The 23415-nt window shown below is 41.5% G+C and overlaps 1 protein-coding gene across 1 annotated transcript in view; it reads left to right on the top strand.

Moving 5' to 3' along the window:
* The window catches only part of cntn2 (contactin 2), a 66404-nt gene that overhangs the window by 7680 nt on the left and 35309 nt on the right, over positions 1-23415 (top strand). Inside the window, exons 4-13 of the mRNA XM_038289159.1 lie at positions 2768-2940; positions 3056-3151; positions 8969-9181; positions 10267-10369; positions 12767-12948; positions 13025-13161; positions 14051-14180; positions 14307-14457; positions 19161-19288; positions 20357-20532. Of these exons, the coding sequence (XP_038145087.1) occupies positions 2768-2940; positions 3056-3151; positions 8969-9181; positions 10267-10369; positions 12767-12948; positions 13025-13161; positions 14051-14180; positions 14307-14457; positions 19161-19288; positions 20357-20532 (1489 nt within the window). The remainder of the gene's footprint in view (positions 1-2767; positions 2941-3055; positions 3152-8968; positions 9182-10266; positions 10370-12766; positions 12949-13024; positions 13162-14050; positions 14181-14306; positions 14458-19160; positions 19289-20356; positions 20533-23415) is intronic.

Here is a 23415-nt window from a genome sequence, read left to right as displayed (position 1 = left end):
TTGCGCCACACGTCTATCGATCGATATATATTGAATTATCGCCCAGCCCTACTTTCTATGCCTTAACACTAAAACTAACCCCAAACCTAACCATTACCAATGCATACCTCACCCTAACCCTAACCACCTGAGCCTTTAACCTAACCATTAGCAAATTAGCATGTGAGGACTGGCAAAACGTCCTCACTTTGAAAAAAACGGTGTGATGCAACAATATAATGGTGAAATTGGAAAAATGGTCCTCACTCTGAGGGCTGGACAGGTAGACACACATCACACACACACACACACACCATCATGTTTCTCCATACTTGTTGTACCTCCATTCATTTCTAACCCATTTCTACAGCCTTACTGTGACCCTAAACCTAAACTCATTTCACTCCTTAAGGCCAGATCACAGAAAATCCAACTTTGCATCTGATCCAACGCAAAATCATGTCAGACGAGGTTGTAGCGTTTAGCGCTCATTGAAAGTAAATGGGGATGATTTCCAGCAGGGGGCAGCGTAGCTCCGACTGAGATAGAGACCACGGCCGTTTCTCAAAATGCGTTCTTGAGCGTTCTCGTGTACTCGTGACACGTCATCAGCCTCAGCCAGAGTACCGTTCCGATTCTCGAGAACGCCAGATCGATAATGCATCAAATCCCCGGATGTTGTTCTCGCCCCGCCCTCTTTATCGAGCATGCATCAGAGCAGACTTGTGCGTTCTTCAGACTGACCGCTTCCCCAGAATGCCCCGCGGCCGCAGCTTGATTCCAGACAGCGCTCACAGTGGTAAGTTAAACATTCCCTTTTCTGCTGCTGTTGTTCTTCAAAAGTACGTTTTGAAATCGTTTGAGGCGATAACATTATACATTGAAGCCTCCCTGTGTGGTCTGTTTACAGAGTTAGTGCGAAAAAAAAAAAAAAAGGTCCGATGTTGAGCGGACCAGAGTGACCAGCAGACCTCCGAGGGTAACCGCAGCCAGGGCTAAATTTACCCCGTCTGTAGTGCACTTCTCTCGGTCTAGTTAAAGAACGTTGGATGTGAGGACGTCACGAGTACGCTTCTGTTCCAATACACAATACGCCCGTTCTTGGCGAGAACGCTGGAAGATCGGACTTGACGAGAACGCGAGTACGTACTCGTGTTCTCGTGAAATGAGAAACGGCCCACGTCTATTTTATTTGGACTATGCAGCAATTCAGCAGCAATTTCATGGGTCTGACAGGAAGAGAGATGCAGTTACAAAGTATAATGGGGAAAATCCAAAAATCCAAAATAAAATCTGTTAATCTCACGGGGAAAGAGTCAGTTTGGAGTCGCACATCGCGTTTATAGTAAGCAGGACAGACTGGAGCAAAAACAATGAATGAAACATTAAAATAGAAAACTTTCCCCATGATGGGAGTTCAGGAGGACAGAAAACGGATAAAGTAGTGATCCTCTTTGAAAAAAAAAAAAGTATTTAGTCATTGTTTAAGTTCTCCTCCAGCCCCTCCTTTGGATCCGATTTTCTGCAAAGGGGACCGGAAAACTGAACCACTACGGCGAGAACATCCGGTTTGTCAAATAAAAATACAGTAACAACAGATCGGTAACTATAAATTAGAGCATAATTCTTCTATATTTCAAAAAGCTAACATAGTTTATTCAAAACATTGGATGCAAACTATTGGTTCTTCAACAGACCAGGAAGCAGATTTCTCATCTCCATTAGAAACTGCACATCTGCTGGATGCTGATTGGGATTTATTTAGTATGTCATATTAAATTAAGTGTTCATTTCTGCATGTTTTACTCCTGAGAAATGTATTGATAATATGGCGCATGCTCTCCTTGAGCTCTGAGGATAAGTCGGAGCGCAGCAATACGGGAGGAACAGCGGAGGCTGCAGCTTTGCTTTGCAGGAGGTCTGGATGCTGCGGGGGGGAGACGGAGGATGTGGGATTTCAGGGTAAAAGTTAAGTTAGACACTGTCGTCAGACAACATGCGGTAATTTATACATTTTCGAAATCAGGTTGGGTCCAGATTAGCCAGCAGGTGGGTCAGGATCCGGACCGCGGTCCTCTAATGCGTGACCTCTGCTCTACGCAGACTGTTCTTCCAGCTCTCCTTGGGGAAGCGATAGGTGCTCCCAGGAGTAAAACCAGAAAACAACTAGAATGACACAAAATGGAAAAGAAAGTCATAATTATGAGATATTCAACTTTCAAACTTTGTATCTTATAATTATGACTTTCAATTTGGCATTATTTCTTTTTTCATGTGGCAGAAACGGGCTTCCATAGATACAACATCATATCTTCAATTCAGTTCATCTATTCTTGTAGGCTGAATATCTGAGCATCAGTGTGTGCCAATGAAGTGCATGAAGCACTATTCCCAGGGTCAATGTCCTTGACAGGAGTAACAGTTAGTCAGCCGACCAACAGCGCAGCTTCATAGATGTCTTTATGTGATGGAGGGGGGCGGAGGGCAGAGCCTCATATTTACATTTCATCCCCGGAGAGTTGAGTAGATAAAGGCTCTGAAGGCCAGTGTGGAGCTGAATTTCAGATAGAGACAGATTTTCTGGGTCAGGCTGGTTGATCATTTTTTCTGCCAGTCTTCAGAGTTTTTGTTGTAGTCTCATCATGACGAAACCCTGTAGAAAAGATTGTTATGCGCCTACAACTTTCTCCAAGATTATACCATTTCACCTCTGAGCCTAGGAATAAAGTACCATTGAATTGAATTGAATGTAGTTTTTCTATAGTTTGTTTCCTTTCCGGTCCTGTAGGTGGAAACTGAATGGCACCCTGCTGGAGCTGGGGTCCAGCCGCTACACTTTAGTGGCTGGCAGCCTGGTGATCAGCAACCCGAACAGTATTCAGGACACAGGGTCGTACCAGTGTCTGGCTAAGAACCCGTGTGGGACCATCATCAGCCGGGCTGCTAATGTCAAGTTTGGCTGTGAGTGTAGGAAGACCTCCCTGGAGGATGATGATTAAACACTGAGCTTTCCTTCTGTTACTGAAGCAGAAATCTCACATCCCATCCTAATCTCCGTGTTTTCCTCCTTCCTCAGACCTTCATGATTTCCCCCCTAACAGCAGGACTTCACAGACTGTATATGAGGGTGCAGGGACCGTCCATGCCTGTCAGCCCCCCCCACATTACCCAGGTACCACCACCCGCCTTCCTGCTTCAACACAAGCTTAACAAAACAGACACCTCTTCCATCTTTGAAGGCAGGAAGAGATGAGATCCGTTATCCTTTGGCCGAGTGTTGAGCAACTTCAATATATCTATTGCCCACCGGGGTAATATAATTCTGCACATATATGGAATATATTCACAACAACCTCGGCGGCGGATGAAGCATTAATCGCGCGACACAACTAATCGATGATGAAATTCATTGCCAACGCTTTTAAAAGTCGATTTTTATCGATTTTATCGATTTGTTGTTGCAGCCCTATTTAAGAGTTTAATTATTTAGCTCAAAGTCAAGCATATTTGGGATAAAAACTTGACTAAAAACTAGTTAAACACAACTAAACGAAGCTGCTATGTATAAAGAAGAAGTTAAAAATATAATCAATGAGATGATGCAATAATATCACAGTTGAACGTGGATTTTATATTTGAGAACCAAAGAACCAAAGTTTAAAATGAAGATTTTGGGATTTGTTCAAATTAGCTTTTAAACAATTTAGAACAATTGGAATGTTTTCAAACCAATTCAATCCATGCAAATCCAAGAGGTGAATAAAACATTATCCAGCCAAACAATGTGTTATTATATCATTTGCTAAATCAAGAACCAATAACCTTTAGATAAATTAAAAGTCCAATCAGCAAGGAATAATCAATGAATCATTATTTATACCTAAAACTAATATGTTTGCGGTGATTTAATGAATTTAGCGTTAATCAGTAAAAAATAAAAAACAATAACTTTCGTTGTGATCAGTCTGGGAGCGGCCATCTTTGCCCAAATATAGTAACAACTCCCTCCTGCCATCAATGGGAACTACTAGACACATCTGCAATCGACAACAATTATTGAAGATTTCCAGAGGACTTCACCATTGAAATTCACCAGAGCTATAGTGAAACTGACAATGCCCACGTGCATGGCAGCTGGATGCTGGAATACATCGGGTAAAAGTGAAAAAAAGAGTTATTCCACCTTTCTGATTCCTGATCCTCCACGGACGGGTTGGTCGTTGGATCGCCAACTTGAAGAGGGAGGATTTTCCAGACTAAAAACCCGTAATATGTGGCCAACATTTGGAAGAAGAATGTTTTCAAGATGACTTGGATAATAGCGCGTTGTGACAAACACCAGATACAGCACTGGGACTTGATCAACAGCCGATACCGCACCGTGACGTCACTAACCAGTAGGTGGCAGTAGTGTTCTTTGACAAACATGGATGCCTCCAGTAAAGCACATTCACATGAAAATTACTCTGAATTAAAAACTGATCATTTATTGAACAGGATGGAATCATTTCAGATTTAACCCTTTTAGGCCTGTCACTCAAAAGTCCGCCTGGCATTTTTTTTACTTGTTTAAAGTAAAAAGTAGGAAGAAAAAGTCCTGTGGCCAAGTGCTTCAGCACATTTTTCCAGAATCATTTAGAGCTTTCAATAAATGCATTATTTTACATTATTCTTGATACTAAACCACTATTAAAACTGTTTGATATCAAGAAAAAACAAAAATCGAAATTAGATTTTGGAGATTTTATGCAAATAAAACACTGCATTTGAACATGAAGTACAGATTTTGCATCACAAATTGACAATTTCAACACTATAGAACATATTTACAATATTTTTTTCATTCTCAATTATTTTTACAAATAAGAAACAGACTAACAATTAAAACTATTTACAGGCGATTTTCCCCTCTCTGCATTTCTCCTTATTTTCCTGGGCCTTGGTGGTATTCCCAGAAGCAATTTCTGTCCACCTGAAGACACAAGCCCACATTACAGAGCTCACAACTCCAGGCTGTGCTTCTCTGACAAAGCTTGCAGCGCCGTCTCCCCATGCTTGCTCTCTCAGACTTTGCCTGCTTGTTGCTGCTGCATGGGACTGGTAGATGTTTTTTCCCAGCTTCTTTTTGTGGCTCGTCATAAAGAGGAACACCTAGGAGGTGTGCTGCCAGCTCCTCCTGGAAACTTTGTCGGGTCTTCTGCTTGCTTCTCATTGCACAACACTGATCCTTGTGAATAACAAAGGAGTTTGTCACAGCGATGTCGACCAAATGTTGGAACACAGTGGTGACCCACCTTTTTGTTTTGCGGTGGATAGAATGTGTCCCAATCATTTGGTCCGATGTGTCCACCCCTCCCATGTATTTATTGTATTCTGTCACAGCAGTGGGCCTGGGGACAGCGACCTGTACTTTCCCATCAGGTGACTTCTGCCAGCGCTGAACAGAGTCTCCAGTGTAAACAGGGTGGATGGTGGAACACATCGAGACCTCCCTGGTGTCCATCCATTGGACTTTTTGGTGAGGGCATTTTCAGTGGTGGTGGGGACACCAACTCTTCCCTGCCTGTATGTCCCGCAAGCGCCAAATCCCTGCTGCCTCAGATGTTTGAACAGGACAGGACTGGTGTAAAAGTTGTCCGTGTAGACAATGTATCCAGAGCCCAGGTACTCTTTTTTCACTAAGGTGGTCACAACATCGAACGACAGCCCCTCTCCGATGACACGTTAGATTTTCCAGTGTACAGCTGGAAATCCACCGTGTAGCCATTTTTATCAGCCAATACAAAAAATTTCAGGCCCCACTTTGTTGGCTTGGCTTTCATATACTGTTTGATGCTGAGCCTGGCTTTGGTCGAAACCATCCTCTCATCTACTGCAAGGTGCTGCCTTGGGTGGTATAAGGCACAGCACCTTGTCCCAATCATCTCCATCAGTGGCCTGACCCGGTGGAGAGGGTCATATGTTTCTGTGCCCTTTAGTTTATCATTTTGCTGATCCTCCTCTGGGTCACTCATTCTAACATTGGCCAAAATGGCCAAGAACCGGTCTCTGGACATGATGGTAGCTGGTGTTTGAAGACTGAAAATACTTCCAGTCCACCAAAAATCTCTGATTTTTGGCAGGCGGCTGATTGACATGTAGAGCAGCATGCCTATAAATTTCTTCAGTTCCCCTGGACTTATTTCAGTCCAGGAGAACTTCCTCCCTTTCTCCAGGTTCCTGGCTGCCCCCTTGTTTGTAAAATCACAAACTAATGTGAGGACTTCATTGTCAAAAAAGTACTCAAAAATTTCACCTGGTTGTGGATTTCCTACATTTAGAGGGGGTTGAACACCAGGGATTCTTTTGGGGAAGAACCTTAGGGGTTGAAAGCCTTTCTCATCAGGCTCTTCATGGGTCTTCCACCTTGGATGATGTGGGGAACGGCTGCGGTGCCTCATACTCCCAGCATGGACCCCAGCAGACCCTCCAGAAGGACCTCCAGCAGACCCTCCAGAAGGAATTCTGTCTCTTCTACTTCGCCCCCTTGGAGCCAGCTGCTCTTCATCAGAAAATGTTCTAAAAACAGTAAATATACAAGTTTGTCACAGCAATGACAGCTTTTATTTATAGTAGTAAATAAATAAAGTTGGTCTCAAATCCACACTAAGCAATAAAAAAAGTCATAGTAAGCTACACATGAATACATGAAGAGTGTGGTGCTGTACTTAGGAGTGTCATATATAGTGAGCAAAAGTGCACTTTTACACAAAGTAAATATTGATGAATATTATAATAACTTATACTCTTTTTTTTATTTATTTATTTTTTTATACTCTCTAAACTATTCCAAAAACAAAATAAAATTGAAAATAAATCTATAAATACATCCAATTATGTGTACCAAGTAAAAGCTATTATCCATGAAGTAACAAGCCCCATTCATTCAGAAATAAAATTCAAAATGTTATTCAATGATCAAACATTACCTTTCTTCAGAAGAAAAAACTGGATCTCCTTTTTCAAACACAAAACCATCCAGGAACCTCCTCGGTTTCTTTTTATCTCTTGAAGGACGTTTGTTAGTCATATTATCATGCGCTTCACTCTGACTCTCCGCTCTGTCGCTCATCTTTTCCTCCTCACTCTGCACTCTTCGTCCGTGCAGCAGAGGGAGACACAGACTAGCATTCGCGGGCTTCCTGGAGCGGCGGGAAGTCAATTACCGTAATAACACTATGCATGTCTGAAAGTGCAATTTATTTTCTTTCAAAGACAGTTTGAATTTTTCTGATAGCGCAAACCGTCGCAGAGTTACGGTAAGTTGAAGTTGGCTTGTGAAATGTGTCGCGGGCGACACGTTCGGTTTCAAAGGGTTAAAGAACTTTCAGAAGTTTGAGTTCTGATTATGAGCGGACATCTTTAAATCATTCTTTGAGTGAGCTAGCAGCTAGCAGACATGAGGATTCCATTAATTGACTTATGGTCATAATTTGGTAATCAAAATGTAATGAGCACATAAGAAAACACATGAATGTTAACATCATATCAGTGTTTAAACCCTTAATGAAATAAACCTGTTTCTACCTTTATAAACAACAGCTCAGTTATGTTAGCATATCGTACTATGCCGTCCATCCTGTTAGCTTTGTCTTTACTCAACATTAAAGACATGAAATGATCAGAAATCCACAAAGAAACAAATTATTTGGCTATAAACTCTCCCTGACTTGTGCCTGACCTGTACCTCTACACATATTCGTTTTTGGAAAACTTAGTCGGCCATACACTGTTCGATTCTTTGTCCTTTTCTGGCTGATTTTTCAGTCATGACAGAGCGTAGTAGCCACGTTAGCTCAGCCATGTCTTTGTCCAAATACGTCGTCTCCTTTTCTTTTTAGGGCTTTCAGCACAAAGTTGCCCAAATATCCAAGGCAGCGCGTTTCACTCTAGTGAGCTTCATGTTCCTCTTCTACTGGTTGGCTTCCAGATAGACGAGTCCGAGTAGCGCCATCTCACTGCGGAGCTAAGTCTCACCTGGTTTTTAGACGTACAGCGTGAGCAGGTAGATCGCATCAGAGCATGTTGAGCTGTGAACTTTTAAACCCTGTGGTTTCATCGTAAAGTTTGAGCTGTAGCTGCGTGAAACAATTGAAAAAATCCCACAGTGTAAGCCTGGCTTAAGTTTTCTCCCATCTTTAGCAGCTTAGCATGGCAGGATCACAGCCAGACACACATCAGGAGGGCTCTCCACCTTAACTTTGTAAAGCAAAGTCAGCTGCAGAGCAAAGCTTAAAAACTCTCGGTAGACTTGTGTTTTACTAATAGCCATTTTGCAATATTAATGTTTTAACACAACAATAAAGAACTGAGTTGTGTTTATATCTAACTAAGATATCCCAACATGTTTTTTTTTTTTTAATGCGCAGTTAATTGTAAAAATACGTTTAGATTTGTGCAGTTAAGCCGGACGGCATTTTTCCTTTCGCTGAATGAGTTCTGGGAAACCACGGTCTGAAGGAATCATTTTAAGGGTTGGAGGGCACTCACCCCTAGCTCTTATAACTATTGGGCCACACTAGCCTTACACGTAAACACACAAAACCGAGTGCTAGGGTCCAAAATGAGTGCAAGTGAGAGAAATGGGGCTTGTCCTTTATCTTCCTAACCCAATGGATATGGTTAATATAAAGCATGGCCATTGGTTCCAAAATTATTATCATGGTTCATGGCACAGAACTGAGAACACCAGGTATCCTGGAGATAATGATTAAATAAAAATAGATCTTCTCAGGTTGGTTTTATCTGACATAAATCAGATAAATCGATGCAATATTATAGATTACAGCTTCTGTTTGGTAAAAGTCTAAAAGTTCTGAGGAGGATTACCTGAGAAGCTTTTTTTTTTTAACTTTCAGCTGCCTTTAACCTACATCCTAACTCCTGATTGCAATACATCTCAGCTTTTGAATGTGCTTAACTGTTATGTTCTGCTCCTCATCTTCTGCAGCTCTGTCCTATCGCTGGTACTTCAACGAGTTCCCCAACTTCATTAGGAAGGACGATGGCCGCTGGTTTGTGTCACAGGTCACAGGGAACCTGTACTTGGCCAAAGCAGAGTTGAATGATACTGGGAACTACTTCTGCTTCACTACCATCAATCTGGACATCAGCACCAAAAGCACCTTCAGCAAAGGCAGCCTGCTCACCGTAATGCCAGACGGTATGATCAATGAGGTTCAAATCTAACTAAGGCTATTTACCTGTGTTAATAATTTTCTGACAGCGTTTGCAGTGAGACATACAGTAGAAACCTTCCTCTGGTTTGTACACCATTTGGGCAAAGACAGGAACATCAAACAGCCCCATTCTTCAGATAGAGAAATGTAAATAGAATAGACATCCATTACCTGTTCTAGGTTGTGTCCCTCTCTTCTTGTCCCTTTTCTTCTTGTTTTCCTCTCTATGTTTTGTACTCAGCTGACTTTTCATGCTGTCTCTAAAGGAATGAAAGATTTTTTCCAAGCACTAAGCTCACTTAGCTGATTGCTCCTTCCTGTGTTTCCAAAAAGGCCAAAGTAAATAACCCAGTCCTTCTTTTCACTGTAGACAAGCCATGATCTGCTTATCTGTTCTCCATTTTTCATTTGGATGAAATAATAGCTGCATGAATCATGACAGCAGACAAGATAGAGGAGAGCAGGAGGCGGGGTTACCAATCTACTCGCTCTGGAGAGCAGAGTTCGCTGCTTTTAGATGTTGTCTCCAAAGTCTCCAGTAGCAGAAAAAAGTCTCTAGATTTGGCGCTAGGAGCTTTTTAGAAATCAAAGTGCTAGAGGGGTCTGAAAAGTGGCTAAATATAGCGACTAAAGCGCTAAGTTGGCAACACTGCTCTTTGCATGGTTTGTTTTCAAATGGTTTGCTGCTGTCTGTTTGGACCTTTCTGAACATGTGCAGCAAATGGACTGATCCAATATGGAGGACATTTGTAAACAGAGTTTTCTGGGGCCCCCAGGAACTTGGGGCCCTAGGCAACTGCCTAGTATTGCCTAGTGGTAAATCTCCCCCTGTATGTGGGAGATGTTAGGAGGTCTCAGTAGTTTAGCCAAACAGATTCTGTTCAACATCTTGACCTGCAACAGATTTAGGTGTTAAAGCAAAATTACATAAAAGTAAAATCTCTACGCAAAATAATTAATAAAGTAGAGCAGATGAATAGAAAGGCTCCTCCGAGATCCCTATAAATACTTTGGTACGTGGAACGCCTGTGCCAAAGTCCTAACTTTTTCAGTTTTTGGTTTATTTCAGCCAATCCCAGGAGGTCAGCACCAAGCATCAAACTGCGCTTCCCAGCAGAGACGTATGCTCTCGCCGGACACACTGCCCAGTTGGAATGTTTCGCTTACGGAAAGTAAGTTTCCCACCAGAAATCCCTACATTTGTCCATGTTTGATGCAGTTTGTTCTGTGTAACGCCTGCATTCAGTTCTCTTATTGACAGAAAGCAGTGGAATCATCACAGGATCTAAACCAGTTTAGTAAACTAAATTATGCATCTTTGTCAGAAATTGCCTATTACATTAGTAGCCATTCAAAAATTCTCCACTTGGCAAAACTTCCACTACAATTCCTTTTTAAACATCTAAAATATTCTTTCTTTCATGATTTTTGGACATTAAGATGTAAAGAGAAGCTCCATCTCCTGGTCAGACCCTGTAATTCAGTGAAAGGGTGGAGTTAGAGTAAGACAAATATGCAAGATGGGGGCCCTCGAGTGGCTGGACGATGAAGGGGATTTTGCTGGGAGTTGCAGGGAAGTGGGCTGCCATTTTCATTGGCTGCTACTGTACCTTAAATCATAACTTGTAGCCTTTAAAAGTTGCACACTTGGTTTTTAGAATTAGTTTATATCCTGATGTATATTATGAAATGTTTATTGTGAAAGGCGCGAAAATATTTCAGATCAAAACGGTTTTGACCTTTTGTTCAAAGGTCAAAGCTATAAGAGGAACGTCTGCCAGCCTCTAAGTGGCTCTCATTCTGTTCTGTTTGCTAGCTGGTTGCAAAGTGGCTTTTTGAAGCCATTTGCTTCCCTAAACCGTCTACAGTTTGCCTGTTGTAACATAGAGCCTTTTGTAGCCTTTTGTAACATAGAGAAGAAGCCTTTTCTCAGCTCTACCACAGAGCTGCTAGGATCTGGCAACGCCTGAGTGCACCAGGCGGCTACGCTCTACCCCTTCTATTCATTCTAGCTAATCTGAATCGTTCAATTCCATTTGGAGAGCGAGATCATCTTTGGTAGCAGCACTAGACATCTTCCAGGCATGTGAGGAAAACTAGCAGCAGTTCAGCGGACATGATGAAGGAATGGTAGCCGTTCATTCATCCTTCAAGTCGTTGCCCATAGGAAGATGTTACCTGGATATAACCTAACGGAATATCTTCAGAACGGCTCCAAATTACACTAGGGTGAGTAGAACATGATGCAATAACGTAAAATCAAGGGCCCAATGGAAAAAAAAAACGGCGTTCCCCTTTAAGGACATTTTTACTATCTGACATGCTATGACACTTAATAATTTCTGAGAATTTGGAAGCAGTTGCTCTTTATTTCTCAAAGATATGGGAGGAGAGGAGAGAATGAAGATTTCAGCTGCCTGAAATAATCCGTTCCTCCTCCATAATATGGGAAGAAATGAATTAATCTGAACGTCTTTAACTGTGTTTATTCCTCTCTTCATCAACAACAAACTCTGTGGATTTGGTGACATTTGATCATTATTTGCCAAAGTTATGAGAGGGGAACCATCTATTTTAGCCACCTGATATAATCAGTTCCCCCTTTGATGATCTTTATGAAATATCTTTTCTGTTTAAATGTTTATCTAACAATTTACAAATATTCCAACAAAAGTTCAAACCAAAACAGCTGGACTTTGTTTTCCAAGTTTGAAGATGTTTCGCTTTCTATCCAGAAAGATTTCTAAATTCAAAATGTCTGGAGCAATGCTACTGCAGACATTTGGAACTGAGAATTAAAATTACATAAAATAAAGATCATCAAACCAACAGACATATTTATTTTAACTATTTTGGATTTCAAAATATTAAATAATAAATGTTTCCAACATAATATTGAAAAATAATAACAGTTTCAAAATTCACAGGATTTGTTCATTTTTTTTCCCCATGATATGGGAGGAACGTATTATATCATTTATATATATAAAAATTTATATATATATATATATATATATATATATATATATATAAAAATTATATATATATATATATATATATATATATATATATATATATATATATATATATATATATATATATATATATATATATATATATAAATTTTTTGTATCATTTTGTATAATACATGATAGTTTATCAGTATATTGATGTTATCAACTCTTAGGACAATAATAATAATAGAAATAATACATTTATTTTGAGAATCAATGACACTAAAAATATTTTGATTATTTAAAGTGAAATTTAACAATATGAATAAAAATCCTCCCTATAATCTCTGCCGACCAGCAGGGACGGTGAATCAGGACAACCAGAACACGGTTCCCACTGAGATTTAAGTTTTTTTTTATTGAATAACAACGTCCCAGAGTTTTAAATAAAGAAGAACAAGTCTCAAAAATTATCTGTAAGAATAAAAGACATAAAATCACAATAAGTACAGATCCTCAAAAAAAGTACTGTAACAAGGTTAGTTACTGTTCCTCTGCCACACATTCAGTCCGTTGGGATTATTACTGTTTATTCATTTCTCTGCTGTTTTCCAGTCCTGTCCCTAAGCTTCGATGGAGGAAGGTTGACGGTTTAATGCCGTCTAAAGCAGGCTCCTCCTCAGAGAGCCCCACCCTCACCCTACCTGAGCTCTCCTTTGATGATGAGGGCATCTATGAGTGTGAAGCCTACAATTCTGAGGGAAAAGACACGTACCAAGGACGCATCGTAGTGCAAGGTGAGAAACAGAGCATTTGCTCATGCCTGTCATCGGTCTGGGATGTTTTTTTTGACTAGCCCCTCTGGTCCTGCAGCTCAGCCGGAGTGGCTGCAGGTCATGAGCGACTCAGAGGTGGAGATCAGCTCCGAACTTCACTGGACCTGCTTGGCTGCTGGAAAACCTCGACCCACTGTTCGCTGGATACGCAACGGATTGTTTCTTTCCTCGCAGGTAAAGACAGGCCAACATGGCCGCCTGCCTAGGTTCGATTAGCAACTATGCTTCACTTTATGCTTAAAGGTGTGATCTGTACAGAGGATTTTACTCCTCTTTACTCCTCCCATTAATTTGTAGTAGTAGTAGTAGCCATTAAAAATGTCCCCAATTTCCGTGGCTGGTCTTTGGCTGGTCATTGGGTGGTCCTTGGCTGGTCCTTGGCTGGTCCTTTGGTAGTCCTTGGGTAGTCCTTGGGTGGTCCTTGGGTAGTCCTTGGGTAGTCCTTGGGTAGTCCTTGGGTGGTCATTGGTTGGTCCTTGGGTGGTCCTTGGCTGGTCCTTGGGTGGTCATTGGCTGGTCATTGGTTGGTCCTTGGGTGGTCCTTGGCTGGTCCTTGGGTGGTCATTGGCTGGTCATTGGCTGGTCCTTGGTTGGTCCTTGGGTGGTCCTTGGGTAGTCCTTGGGTAGTCCTTGGGTAGTCCTTGGGTGGTCATTGGTTGGTCCTTGGGTAGTCCTTGGGTGGTCCTTGGGTAGTCCTTGGGTGGTCATTGGTTGGTCCTTGGGTGGTCCTTGGCTGGTCCTTGGGTGGTCATTGGCTGGTCATTGGCTGGTCCTTGGGTGGTCATTGGTTGGTCCTTGGGTGGTCATTGGCTGGTCCTTGGCTGGTCATTGGTTGGTCCTTGGGTAGTCCTTGGGTGGTTGTTTGACTTGGAAGGTTCATTTTTATTTGGCTGCTACTGTAAATTATCTCTTACCTTATTTCCTTGTTTTTTTTCAGAGGTAGACGGTTCTAAAAATTACTTCAGTCTTTCTTCCACCCATATTTGTGTTAAAGTTTCTGCCGTTCTCTTCCGTACTTTTGCTTCTTGTTTCCCGTGATGAAATCTTTCCAACTGAACCACAGGATCGGCTGGTTGTGAACGGAGCTCATCTGAGGATCAGTAACCTGGCCCTTGAGGATTCAGGGATGTACCAGTGTGTGGCCGAGAACAAACATGGCACCATTTATTCTTCTGCAGAGCTGAGGGTCCAAGGTCAGAGAGCGACTCCTTCTCAGGGACGAGATGTCCTGTTGAAGTTTTAAAGACATCTTTTTAACCATTTCCTTCACGCACATTGTGATCTCCTGCATGCTGCTGTCGTCTGTATCCTCCCTTCAGTCCAAGCTCCTGACTTCCGGTTGAATCCGGTTAGGAAACTGATCCCAGCAGCCAGAGGTGGCCAGGTAGTGATGGAGTGTCGCCCTCGTGCAGCACCCAAGCCCATCCTGTTCTGGAGCCGCGGGACGGAGCTCCTTACCAACAGCAGCAGGTACGATATGGAGTCATTTCTTTGATCACATAAAATAAATCACACAATCAGAGTTTTCTATAAAAGTTTTTACGTTTACATTTTTTCAACATTGTATAATATTAACACACTAAGCTGACAGTGGTGAAAAATGCGAGGCTGGCATTATAACCTGATGTCAATATTTAGATATTTTGGATCCGTCGAAGTTTATGCAACCAAAACCTATATATATATATATATATATTTTTTTTTTTTTTTTTTTTGCAAAATTAATACTTTTACAACAGTAAAACAACAGATACAACAGAAAACAGTAAAAATAGCTAACAAAAGACATAAATTGCACTTATTGCCACATTACAGTTGATCAACTGCAGCTGCAGATTCATTGGGTAAGTGATCCATAACTATCGTAGGCAGCATATTTAAATAAAGAGGTTGTGTTTGGAGGAACAGACTGGTCTATTTTTGTGCATCATAAATTTAGCCTTAATATGCAACAGCACTGCCCACAGACGGCATGACATCTATCTGCAGCGCTGTTCCTGCAGCTCAGCTAAGTGGAGCACAAGAGGAAGGACCTTCTCTGATTTTGTAAAATAAAATAATCAGTTGGAGGCACAAGCACAGCAGAGTAGCTCCTCTTCTGACAGGCCTTGATGCTCAGCTCAGATATTTTTGTGAAATCTGATTCTTTTTGCGTTGTTTTTCACATTTCCAAATATAAACAACCTTTATATGATCTCCTGTGTGAACTGCATTCATAGAGCTTAAGTGTCCCGCATGCGCAGTAGAGGACGCCATGACATCACATGCCAGCGTGCTCTGTGTTTATAGAAGTAAACATGGATGGTAGCGCTGGAGAACATCTAGAGATCTTTTCCACCCTTAAAAAAAATCTTTTTAAGATGGTTAAAGATAAATACTGCTCTCCTTATCATCGTCCATCATGGTTGCTGTTTTTCTTGCTGCTTCTGCGTAGCAAGACGCAGAATAGTGACCTATGTTAGCTATTACATAATGGCGTACAGGTGGGATGAATGCGACCTGGCCGTTCACTCACAGGTCACATTTGAAAACTTCATATTTGTATTGGATTCAGGACCAAAGATCCAAGGTACCCGGGTCGCACTAGAAAGAGAATCAGATCTGTGTTGTTCAGACTGTCATGAATAGATCAGATCCAGGTCGCACATTAGCAAAAATGGTCACTTTAGGCTGCAGTGTAAACGTATCCTTAGACACAGACAAATGAAAATAGCGGCTGGATATTGAGCCTCTTTCAGCACCACAGCCGTACGGACAGCAGTGCGCAGATAGCAACAGAGAAGTAGCAAGACATTTATTTATTGCTTGGGCTGTTATCTGCATTAATCTATTCTCACAGTTGGGATCGGAGCTGGATCTATACTAATGATGACTTTCACCTTGATATTGTAGTTGGGATTTATATCTGGGGGCGAGAACGGATCAGTCTTCCTACCCGTGTAGGCGACTGTGAAATTACCACATAGAACGTGACGTGCTGACATGGATGAAGCTATAAGCACAGCTCTATCAGCCAAGCTAACCAATCACCTCGCTCAGTAGATCGCCACAAGCTGCCAGCCCATCAGCGTGGCTGACGTCTAAAGGCTTGTTCTCCAGGCAGCCACAGGTGAGCCATCTTACAAACTACTTGTGAGGCGAACATGAGGAGAATACATGACCAGCACACCGCGGAGAAAGCCACGACAGATGAGATGTTGATCGAGACGACACATTTTGTAGACACTACATTGTTCAAGTGGGAAATAAGATTTCAGCCTTAGTGTGTTGCCATGTAAATCAAATCCTCCCAGGGTCTTCTAACAATATTACTGAGGAATAGTTTCTTCAACCAATCAGATTTCGGATTCGCCTCACGGGGCCAGCTAGAGGGCCCGCACCTTCGTCTGCATTTTCTGTCCTCTGATTGGTGAGTTAGAGCAAAATGTTTACAGCCAAGTTAAGCTAACAACAATCTACATTTTAGATTCCCTAAAATCTGCATTTAGTGTTTCTGACCTCAATGGCTGATGCTAAATGGAGATACTAAGACTTCCTGCACAAAGACAGAAGGATGGATTTACTTTATAAATAATCAGCATGTCTACTAGTTTGAAATATTTTATTTTCATCCTTTATGCGCCGTTTTATCTGGTGATTGTCATAAATGGTTTAAAGGAATAGTACACCCAAAACATGATTAGCCTTCATTTTCTACTCACCCCCATGCTGAACAACACTCTGGAGTACTTTTTTGATATCTCAAATGCATCTGGAGATCTGGGAGGCTTCTTGCTGTCTGCTGACATTCAAATAATGGAGGTCTATGGCGCCCGAGGCAGAAAGGTCCATAAAAGTCCACAAAAAACGTGTCAATATTCCTCCATACTGCTCGTCCAATGTATTCCAAGTGTCCTGAGTGGGTAGCATCCAGAATTTACTCGAAACGAAGTCATTTAGAATGTTTTTAGAGCATAAACAGTAGTGTATAGGATTTCCTAAAAGCGCGTTCACGACGCTACGGAAGCTGGCAGACCAAACCAGATGAAAGTGCGCATTCAGCGTCTGCTCTGCCGATAATGCAAGCGTAGAAGAAGAAATGTGCTGTTTACCTGTGCAAAGAAAGAAACAACGAAAGAAAAATGTTTGAGGACTTCAGTGTTGAGGAAGAGCATGAGTTCTTTGCCGAGCTGAATGCTCACTTTCATCTGGTTTGGTCTGCCGCAGTTTCCGTAGACTCGTGAACGCGCTTTCAGGAAATCCTATACACTACTGTTTATGCTCTAAAAACATTCTAAATGACTTCGTTTCGAGTAAATTCTGGACGCTACCCACTCAGGACACTTGGAATACATTGGACGAGCAGTATGGAGGAATATTGACACGTTTTTTGTGGACTTTTATGAACCTTTCTGCCTCGGGCGCCATAGACCTCCATTATTTGAATGTCAGCAGACAGCAAGAAGCCTCCCAGATCTCCAGATGCATTTGAGATATAAAAAAAGTACTCCAGAGTGTTGTTCAGCATGGGGGTGAGTAGAAAATGAAGGCTAATCATGTTTTGGGTGTACTATTCCTTTAAGCGATCTGACCCACATGCAGAGAATCACTCAGAGACCAAGGGAAAAGGTGTAACAGGTTTATTGAATGTTGATGAAACACAGAAGTAGGATCTGGAACTCAGTGGACTGGTGAACCGGAACCAGAAAGTCTGAAGGAGAGGTCACGGTGACCAGTTCAGAGACCGTAGGAAAATTGACTGAGGCTTGAATATAGCTGGAGAGAAACTCACGTTTGAGAGGCCTCTTGTTAATCCTTGAATCTAGTTTGTGGGGAATTAATCCAGACGAGAGGGAACTCGGAGAGCGGACAGGTAGACATACGTTGGACCCAGAGGAGTAAAGGATCGGACTGTCACTTGGTTTTCCGATGAGGACTTGAACAGATCATGTGGAGGTTTATCTCTGCTCAGTGTGTACTCAGTAATGCTTCCAGGGGGAGAAGGTCCAGGTTTTCCAGTTACACAGGAAAGGCTTCCTGCCGAAGAGCAAAGACAAAGACAAGATTAGACTCAGAGAAACAAAGCTTCGGTTAGACTCTGCTAATCTCAGCTTAGCTAGAGTACCCAAAACCGCCAAACACTCTGGCGTTGAGGTAGTGGCAGCCTGCAGCTCAAATACTCCTCGGTGATGATCCAACGAGCCGCAGGTGTGCAGGGAGGCCCAACAAGGAACAGGGCACCACCTGGTGGTGGAGAGAGAAAAACACAAAAACAACCCACACAAACTGGATTCCTAACAATGATATAAACATAGTGGAGCACTGGTTATAGAGTAGATAATTGCTGTTGTCTTAACGGGGCTTCTTGCTAACTGATCTCTGTATATATCCTCACACTGATCTTCCTCCCAGTTATACCTGTGCTTGTTACATTTCACATTTGAATACTATTGTTTTTTTAAATCAAAAGGCAAAAGTGGTGATATGAACCTCCTGACACCCATCATTGGAAATGATTGTCCATATGTATATGATATATATATATGGATCTCAAAGGATAAGTAACAGATATTAAGTTGAGGGGTACCCACTGAAGGCCTAGGTACCAGATACAACCTGTAGAAATGCTTACATGATAAGAACAAAATACACACATGATTAACAAAGCCTTGGCATCGGTTGTTAATCCCAGCACTGTGGATGGTCTCACGGAACTGAGCCAAACCAAAGCACAATGTAACCGGCTAACTCACGGGTGCATCATGGGTAATGTAGTGCTAAATGAGGGCACAGACTTTTAACAATAGAAGCAGAAACTTCACTGCCAGAATGTTTTAGGTCAGGGTTACATATCCTCCCAGTATTTTACATGTTTTGGTAAGCAGAATCTCTTCTGCAGTATTTTGAAGGCACACAGGCTAAATTAAATGCGCCTACTACTTTGTTGGTGTCACAGGGGCATTTCTGGCTGCGATCTGTCTGTAGATCAGCTTTGCCGATGGTATCAGGTTTAAACCTTTTTTTGTTTTAAAGCAAACACTTTAATAGATCAGGGCCCTAAAGTCAATAAGAGAAACTGATGCACAAAATTAAAATATTGATTTGGTTTGTGACTTTTCTAGTTTTAAGGATCATAAATTTGTTGATGTGCTTTTATGATCCAGCTGTTGTTTTTCTCACCTTATTCCTCTCAGAATCAAAGTGACTCCAGATGGTACTTTGTGGGTCTATAACATCAGCCGGGCAGATGAAGGGAAATATACCTGCTTTGCTGAAAATTACCTGGGCAAGGCCAACAGTACGGGACATCTATCTGTTAGAGGTAAACCCACCTGTTTACAACTTGTCAAAGCTGAAGCTGAGCTTTCTGTAACACGCTGTGCTGTTATTGTCTCAACATGTTGGGTCAAACCACTTATCTCTATTTATTCAGTGGATTGCTGATTGGCTGAAAAAAGTGAAGACACCGCTCGCCATATTGGTACTCCCCAAAAATGCCTCCCTGTGTAGCATCTGGCTGCTAAACGCAGGAGTTTTCTGGCTGTTGGAAGACGTTCCACAGGTCATTTTCCAGTTAGTGGATGAACTAAGCAATAAATCCATCTAAAGCCGATGGATCCTATAGTATAGTCTGTAGACTAACATTAGTCTGGCTATCTGGGACTGACTGGAAGACATTGACAGAGTTAGCTATTGATATTGGGTCTAACATTAGAAAATAGAAAGTAGAGAAAATAGAAAGTAATTCACTGTGAAATGTCAGTGTTATGTATGTATGATAACATCATCGTTGTTCGATGCTGTAGCGCACGGATCATTTACATTGTGACCGGTCCAACTAGGGAGTACCAATATGGCAGCCGGTGGCTTACTTCAACACTGTACTACCAACGGGCAATCAGCAATCCAGTGAATAAATAGAGATTTTTTATAACTTCAATCAATATTCATTTATACAAATAAAAAAGGTATTTAATTCTAAAGTATAATTTTTTTAATAACATGTAATTATTTAATTAATAATTTCAAATGTATCTTTCATAATTTAATTGGTATATTTAATTATCTAATTGTGCATACAGTATATTAACAATTTGAATCCGCGTATAAAAAAATTACAGAATAAAAGTTACTTTTATTGATTTCATGTTACATTTTTCAAACAAACATCAGTCCAACAGTCTCCAGTCAAAGGGATTCCTGTTTTAAAGTGAACTCGGCTGCGCTGTTGGATTAAAGATGAACGGCCTCCTTTCCTCTTCCACGCCTGATTCTTTACATCCCAGTATTCAATCTAATCATTCAGGAATGAGAAGAAAATGCAGACAATCTCCCCTCATCCTTCCTGTTTCTCTGACCTCTGTTATTTACAGATGTGTTTCTCTTGCAGATGCCACCAAAATCACTCTGGCTCCTTCCAATGCCGATGTCAACCAGGGGGAGAACGTCACGCTGCAGTGTCATGCCTCCCACGACCCCACCATGGACTTGACTTTCACCTGGGCTCTTAATGGGATGCCGCTGGACCTGGAGAAATCAGCTGGGCTGTACCAGCGGGTGGAGGGGGTGAGTGCTCTCTGTAGAGCTTCATATGTCATCCCATGATGGAACTTACAAAAAGTCTGTTGGAGCCATGGTCCAAACCCCATTGGGTAGACATTGGGTGTCAAAAGGATTATTCTACATCAAAGCATGTGGGCGTGGCCAACCGTCAAATTTGGTCTTTTTGATATAAAACAAAGGGTAAGATTCAGGCCATCCTCTACTGAGAATTATGAAATTTGGTACTAATGTGCAACCCATCCAAACCTACCAAAAAGCCTCTTGGAGCCATGGTCCAAACCCCACAGGAAGTCGGCCATTTTGAATCGAGCCAATCACTTTACTTATTTAGCTTTATGACATCTGAGCGAACTCCTCCCAAAGCGTTTGAGTTGCAAACTTCAATTTCACTCCACATTAATCTTAGACATTGGGTATCAAAAGGATTATTCTACATCAAAGCATGTGGGCGTGGCCAAGCGTCAAATTTTGTCTTTTTGATATAAAGCAAAAGGTAAGATCCATTATGAAATTTGGTACTAAAGTGCAACCCATCCAAACCTACAAAAAAGCCTCTTGGAGCCATGGTCCAAACCGCACAGGAAGTCGGCCATTTTGAATCGAGGCAATCACTTTACTTATTTAGCTTTATGACATCTGAGCGAACTCTTCCCAAAGCGTTTGAGTTGCAAACTTCTAATTTCACTCTACATTAATCTTAGACATTGGGTATCAAAAGGATTATTCTACATCAAAGCATGTGGGCGTGGCCAAGCGTCAAATTTTGTCTTTTTGATATAAAGCAAAAGGTAAGATCCATTATGAAATTTGGTACTAAAGTGCAACCCATCCAAACCTACAAAAAAGCCTCTTGGAGCCATGGTCCAAACCGCACAGGAAGTCGGCCATTTTGAATCGAGCCAATCACTTTACTTATTTAGCTTTATGACATCTGAGCGAACTCCTCCCAAAGCGTTTGAGTTGCAAACTTCAATTTCACTCCACATTAATCTTAGACATTGGGTATCAAAAGGATTATTCTACATCAAAGCATGTGGGCGTGGCCAAGCGTCAAATTTTGTCTTTTTGATATAAAGCAAAAGGTAAGATCCATTATGAAATTTGGTACTAAAGTGCAACCCATCCAAACCTACAAAAAAGCCTCTTGGAGCCATGGTCCAAACCGCACAGGAAGTCGGCCATTTTGAATCGAGGCAATCACTTTACTTATTTAGCTTTATGACATCTGAGCGAACTCTTCCCAAAGCGTTTGAGTTGCAAACTTCTAATTTCACTCCACATTAATCTTAGACATTGGGTATCAAAAGGATTATTCTACATCCAAGCATGTGGGCGTGGCCAAGCGTCAAATTTGGTCTTTTTGATATAAAACAAAGGGTAAGATTCAGGCCATCCTCTACTGAGAATTATGAAATTTGGTACTAATGTGCAACCCATCCAAACCTACAAAAAAGCCTCCTGGAGCTATGGTCCAAACCCCACAGGAAGTCGGCCATTTTGAATCGAGCCAATCACTTTACTTATTTAGCTTTATGACATCTGAGCGAACTCCTCCCAAAGCGTTTGAGTTGCAAACTTCAATTTCACTCCACATTAATCTTAGACATTGGGTATCAAAAGGATTATTCTACATCAAAGCATGTGGGCGTGGCCAAGCGTCAAATTTTGTCTTTTTGATATAAAGCAAAAGGTAAGATCCATTATGAAATTTGGTACTAAAGTGCAACCCATCCAAACCTACAAAAAAGCCTCTTGGAGCCATGGTCCAAACCGCACAGGAAGTCGGCCATTTTGAATCGAGGCAATCACTTTACTTATTTAGCTTTATGACATCTGAGCGAACTCTTCCCAAAGCGTTTGAGTTGCAAACTTCTAATTTCACTCCACATTAATCTTAGACATTGGGTATCAAAAGGATTATTCTACATCCAAGCATGTGGGCGTGGCCAAGCGTCAAATTTGGTCTTTTTGATATAAAACAAAGGGTAAGATTCAGGCCATCCTCTACTGAGAATTATGAAATTTGGTACTAATGTGCAACCCATCCAAACCTACAAAAAAGCCTCCTGGAGCTATGGTCCAAACCCCACAGGAAGTCGGCCATTTTGAATCGAGCCAATCACTTTACTTATTTAGCTTTATGACATCTGAGCGAACTCCTCCCAAAGCGTTTGAGTTGCAAACTTCAATTTCACTCCACATTAATCTTAGACATTGGGTATCAAAAGGATTATTCTACATCAAAGCATGTGGGCGTGGCCAAGCGTCAAATTTTGTCTTTTTGATATAAAGCAAAAGGTAAGATCCATTATGAAATTTGGTACTAAAGTGCAACCCATCCAAACCTACAAAAAAGCCTCTTGGAGCCATGGTCCAAACCGCACAGGAAGTCGGCCATTTTGAATCGAGCCAATCACTTTACTTATTTAGCTTTATGACATCTGAGCGAACTCCTCCCAAAGCGTTTGAGTTGCAAACTTCTAATTTCACTCTACATTAATCTTAGACATTGGGTATCAAAAGGATTATTCTACATCAAAGCATGTGGGCGTGGCCAAGCGTCAAATTTTGTCTTTTTGATATAAAGCAAAAGGTAAGATCCATTATGAAATTTGGTACTAAAGTGCAACCCATCCAAACCTACATAAAAGCCTCCTGGAGCCATGGTCCAAACCGCACAGGAAGTAGGCCATTTTGAATCGAGGCAATCACTTTACTTATTTAGCTGTATGACATCTGAGCGAACTCCTCCCAAAGCGTTTGAGTTGCAAACTTCAATTTCACTCCACATTAATCTTAGACTTTGGGTATCAAAAGGATTATTCTACATCAAAGCATGTGGGCGTGGCCAAGGGTCAAATTTTGTCTTTTTGATATAAAGCAAAA

Source organism: Cyprinodon tularosa, unplaced genomic scaffold (assembly GCF_016077235.1).
Source record: "Cyprinodon tularosa strain WSP-4 unplaced genomic scaffold, ASM1607723v1 ctg264, whole genome shotgun sequence".
Taxonomy (NCBI): domain Eukaryota; kingdom Metazoa; phylum Chordata; class Actinopteri; order Cyprinodontiformes; family Cyprinodontidae; genus Cyprinodon; species Cyprinodon tularosa.
The sequence above is the reverse complement of the archived record's forward strand: the minus strand, read 5'-3'. Positions and strand labels throughout refer to the sequence as shown.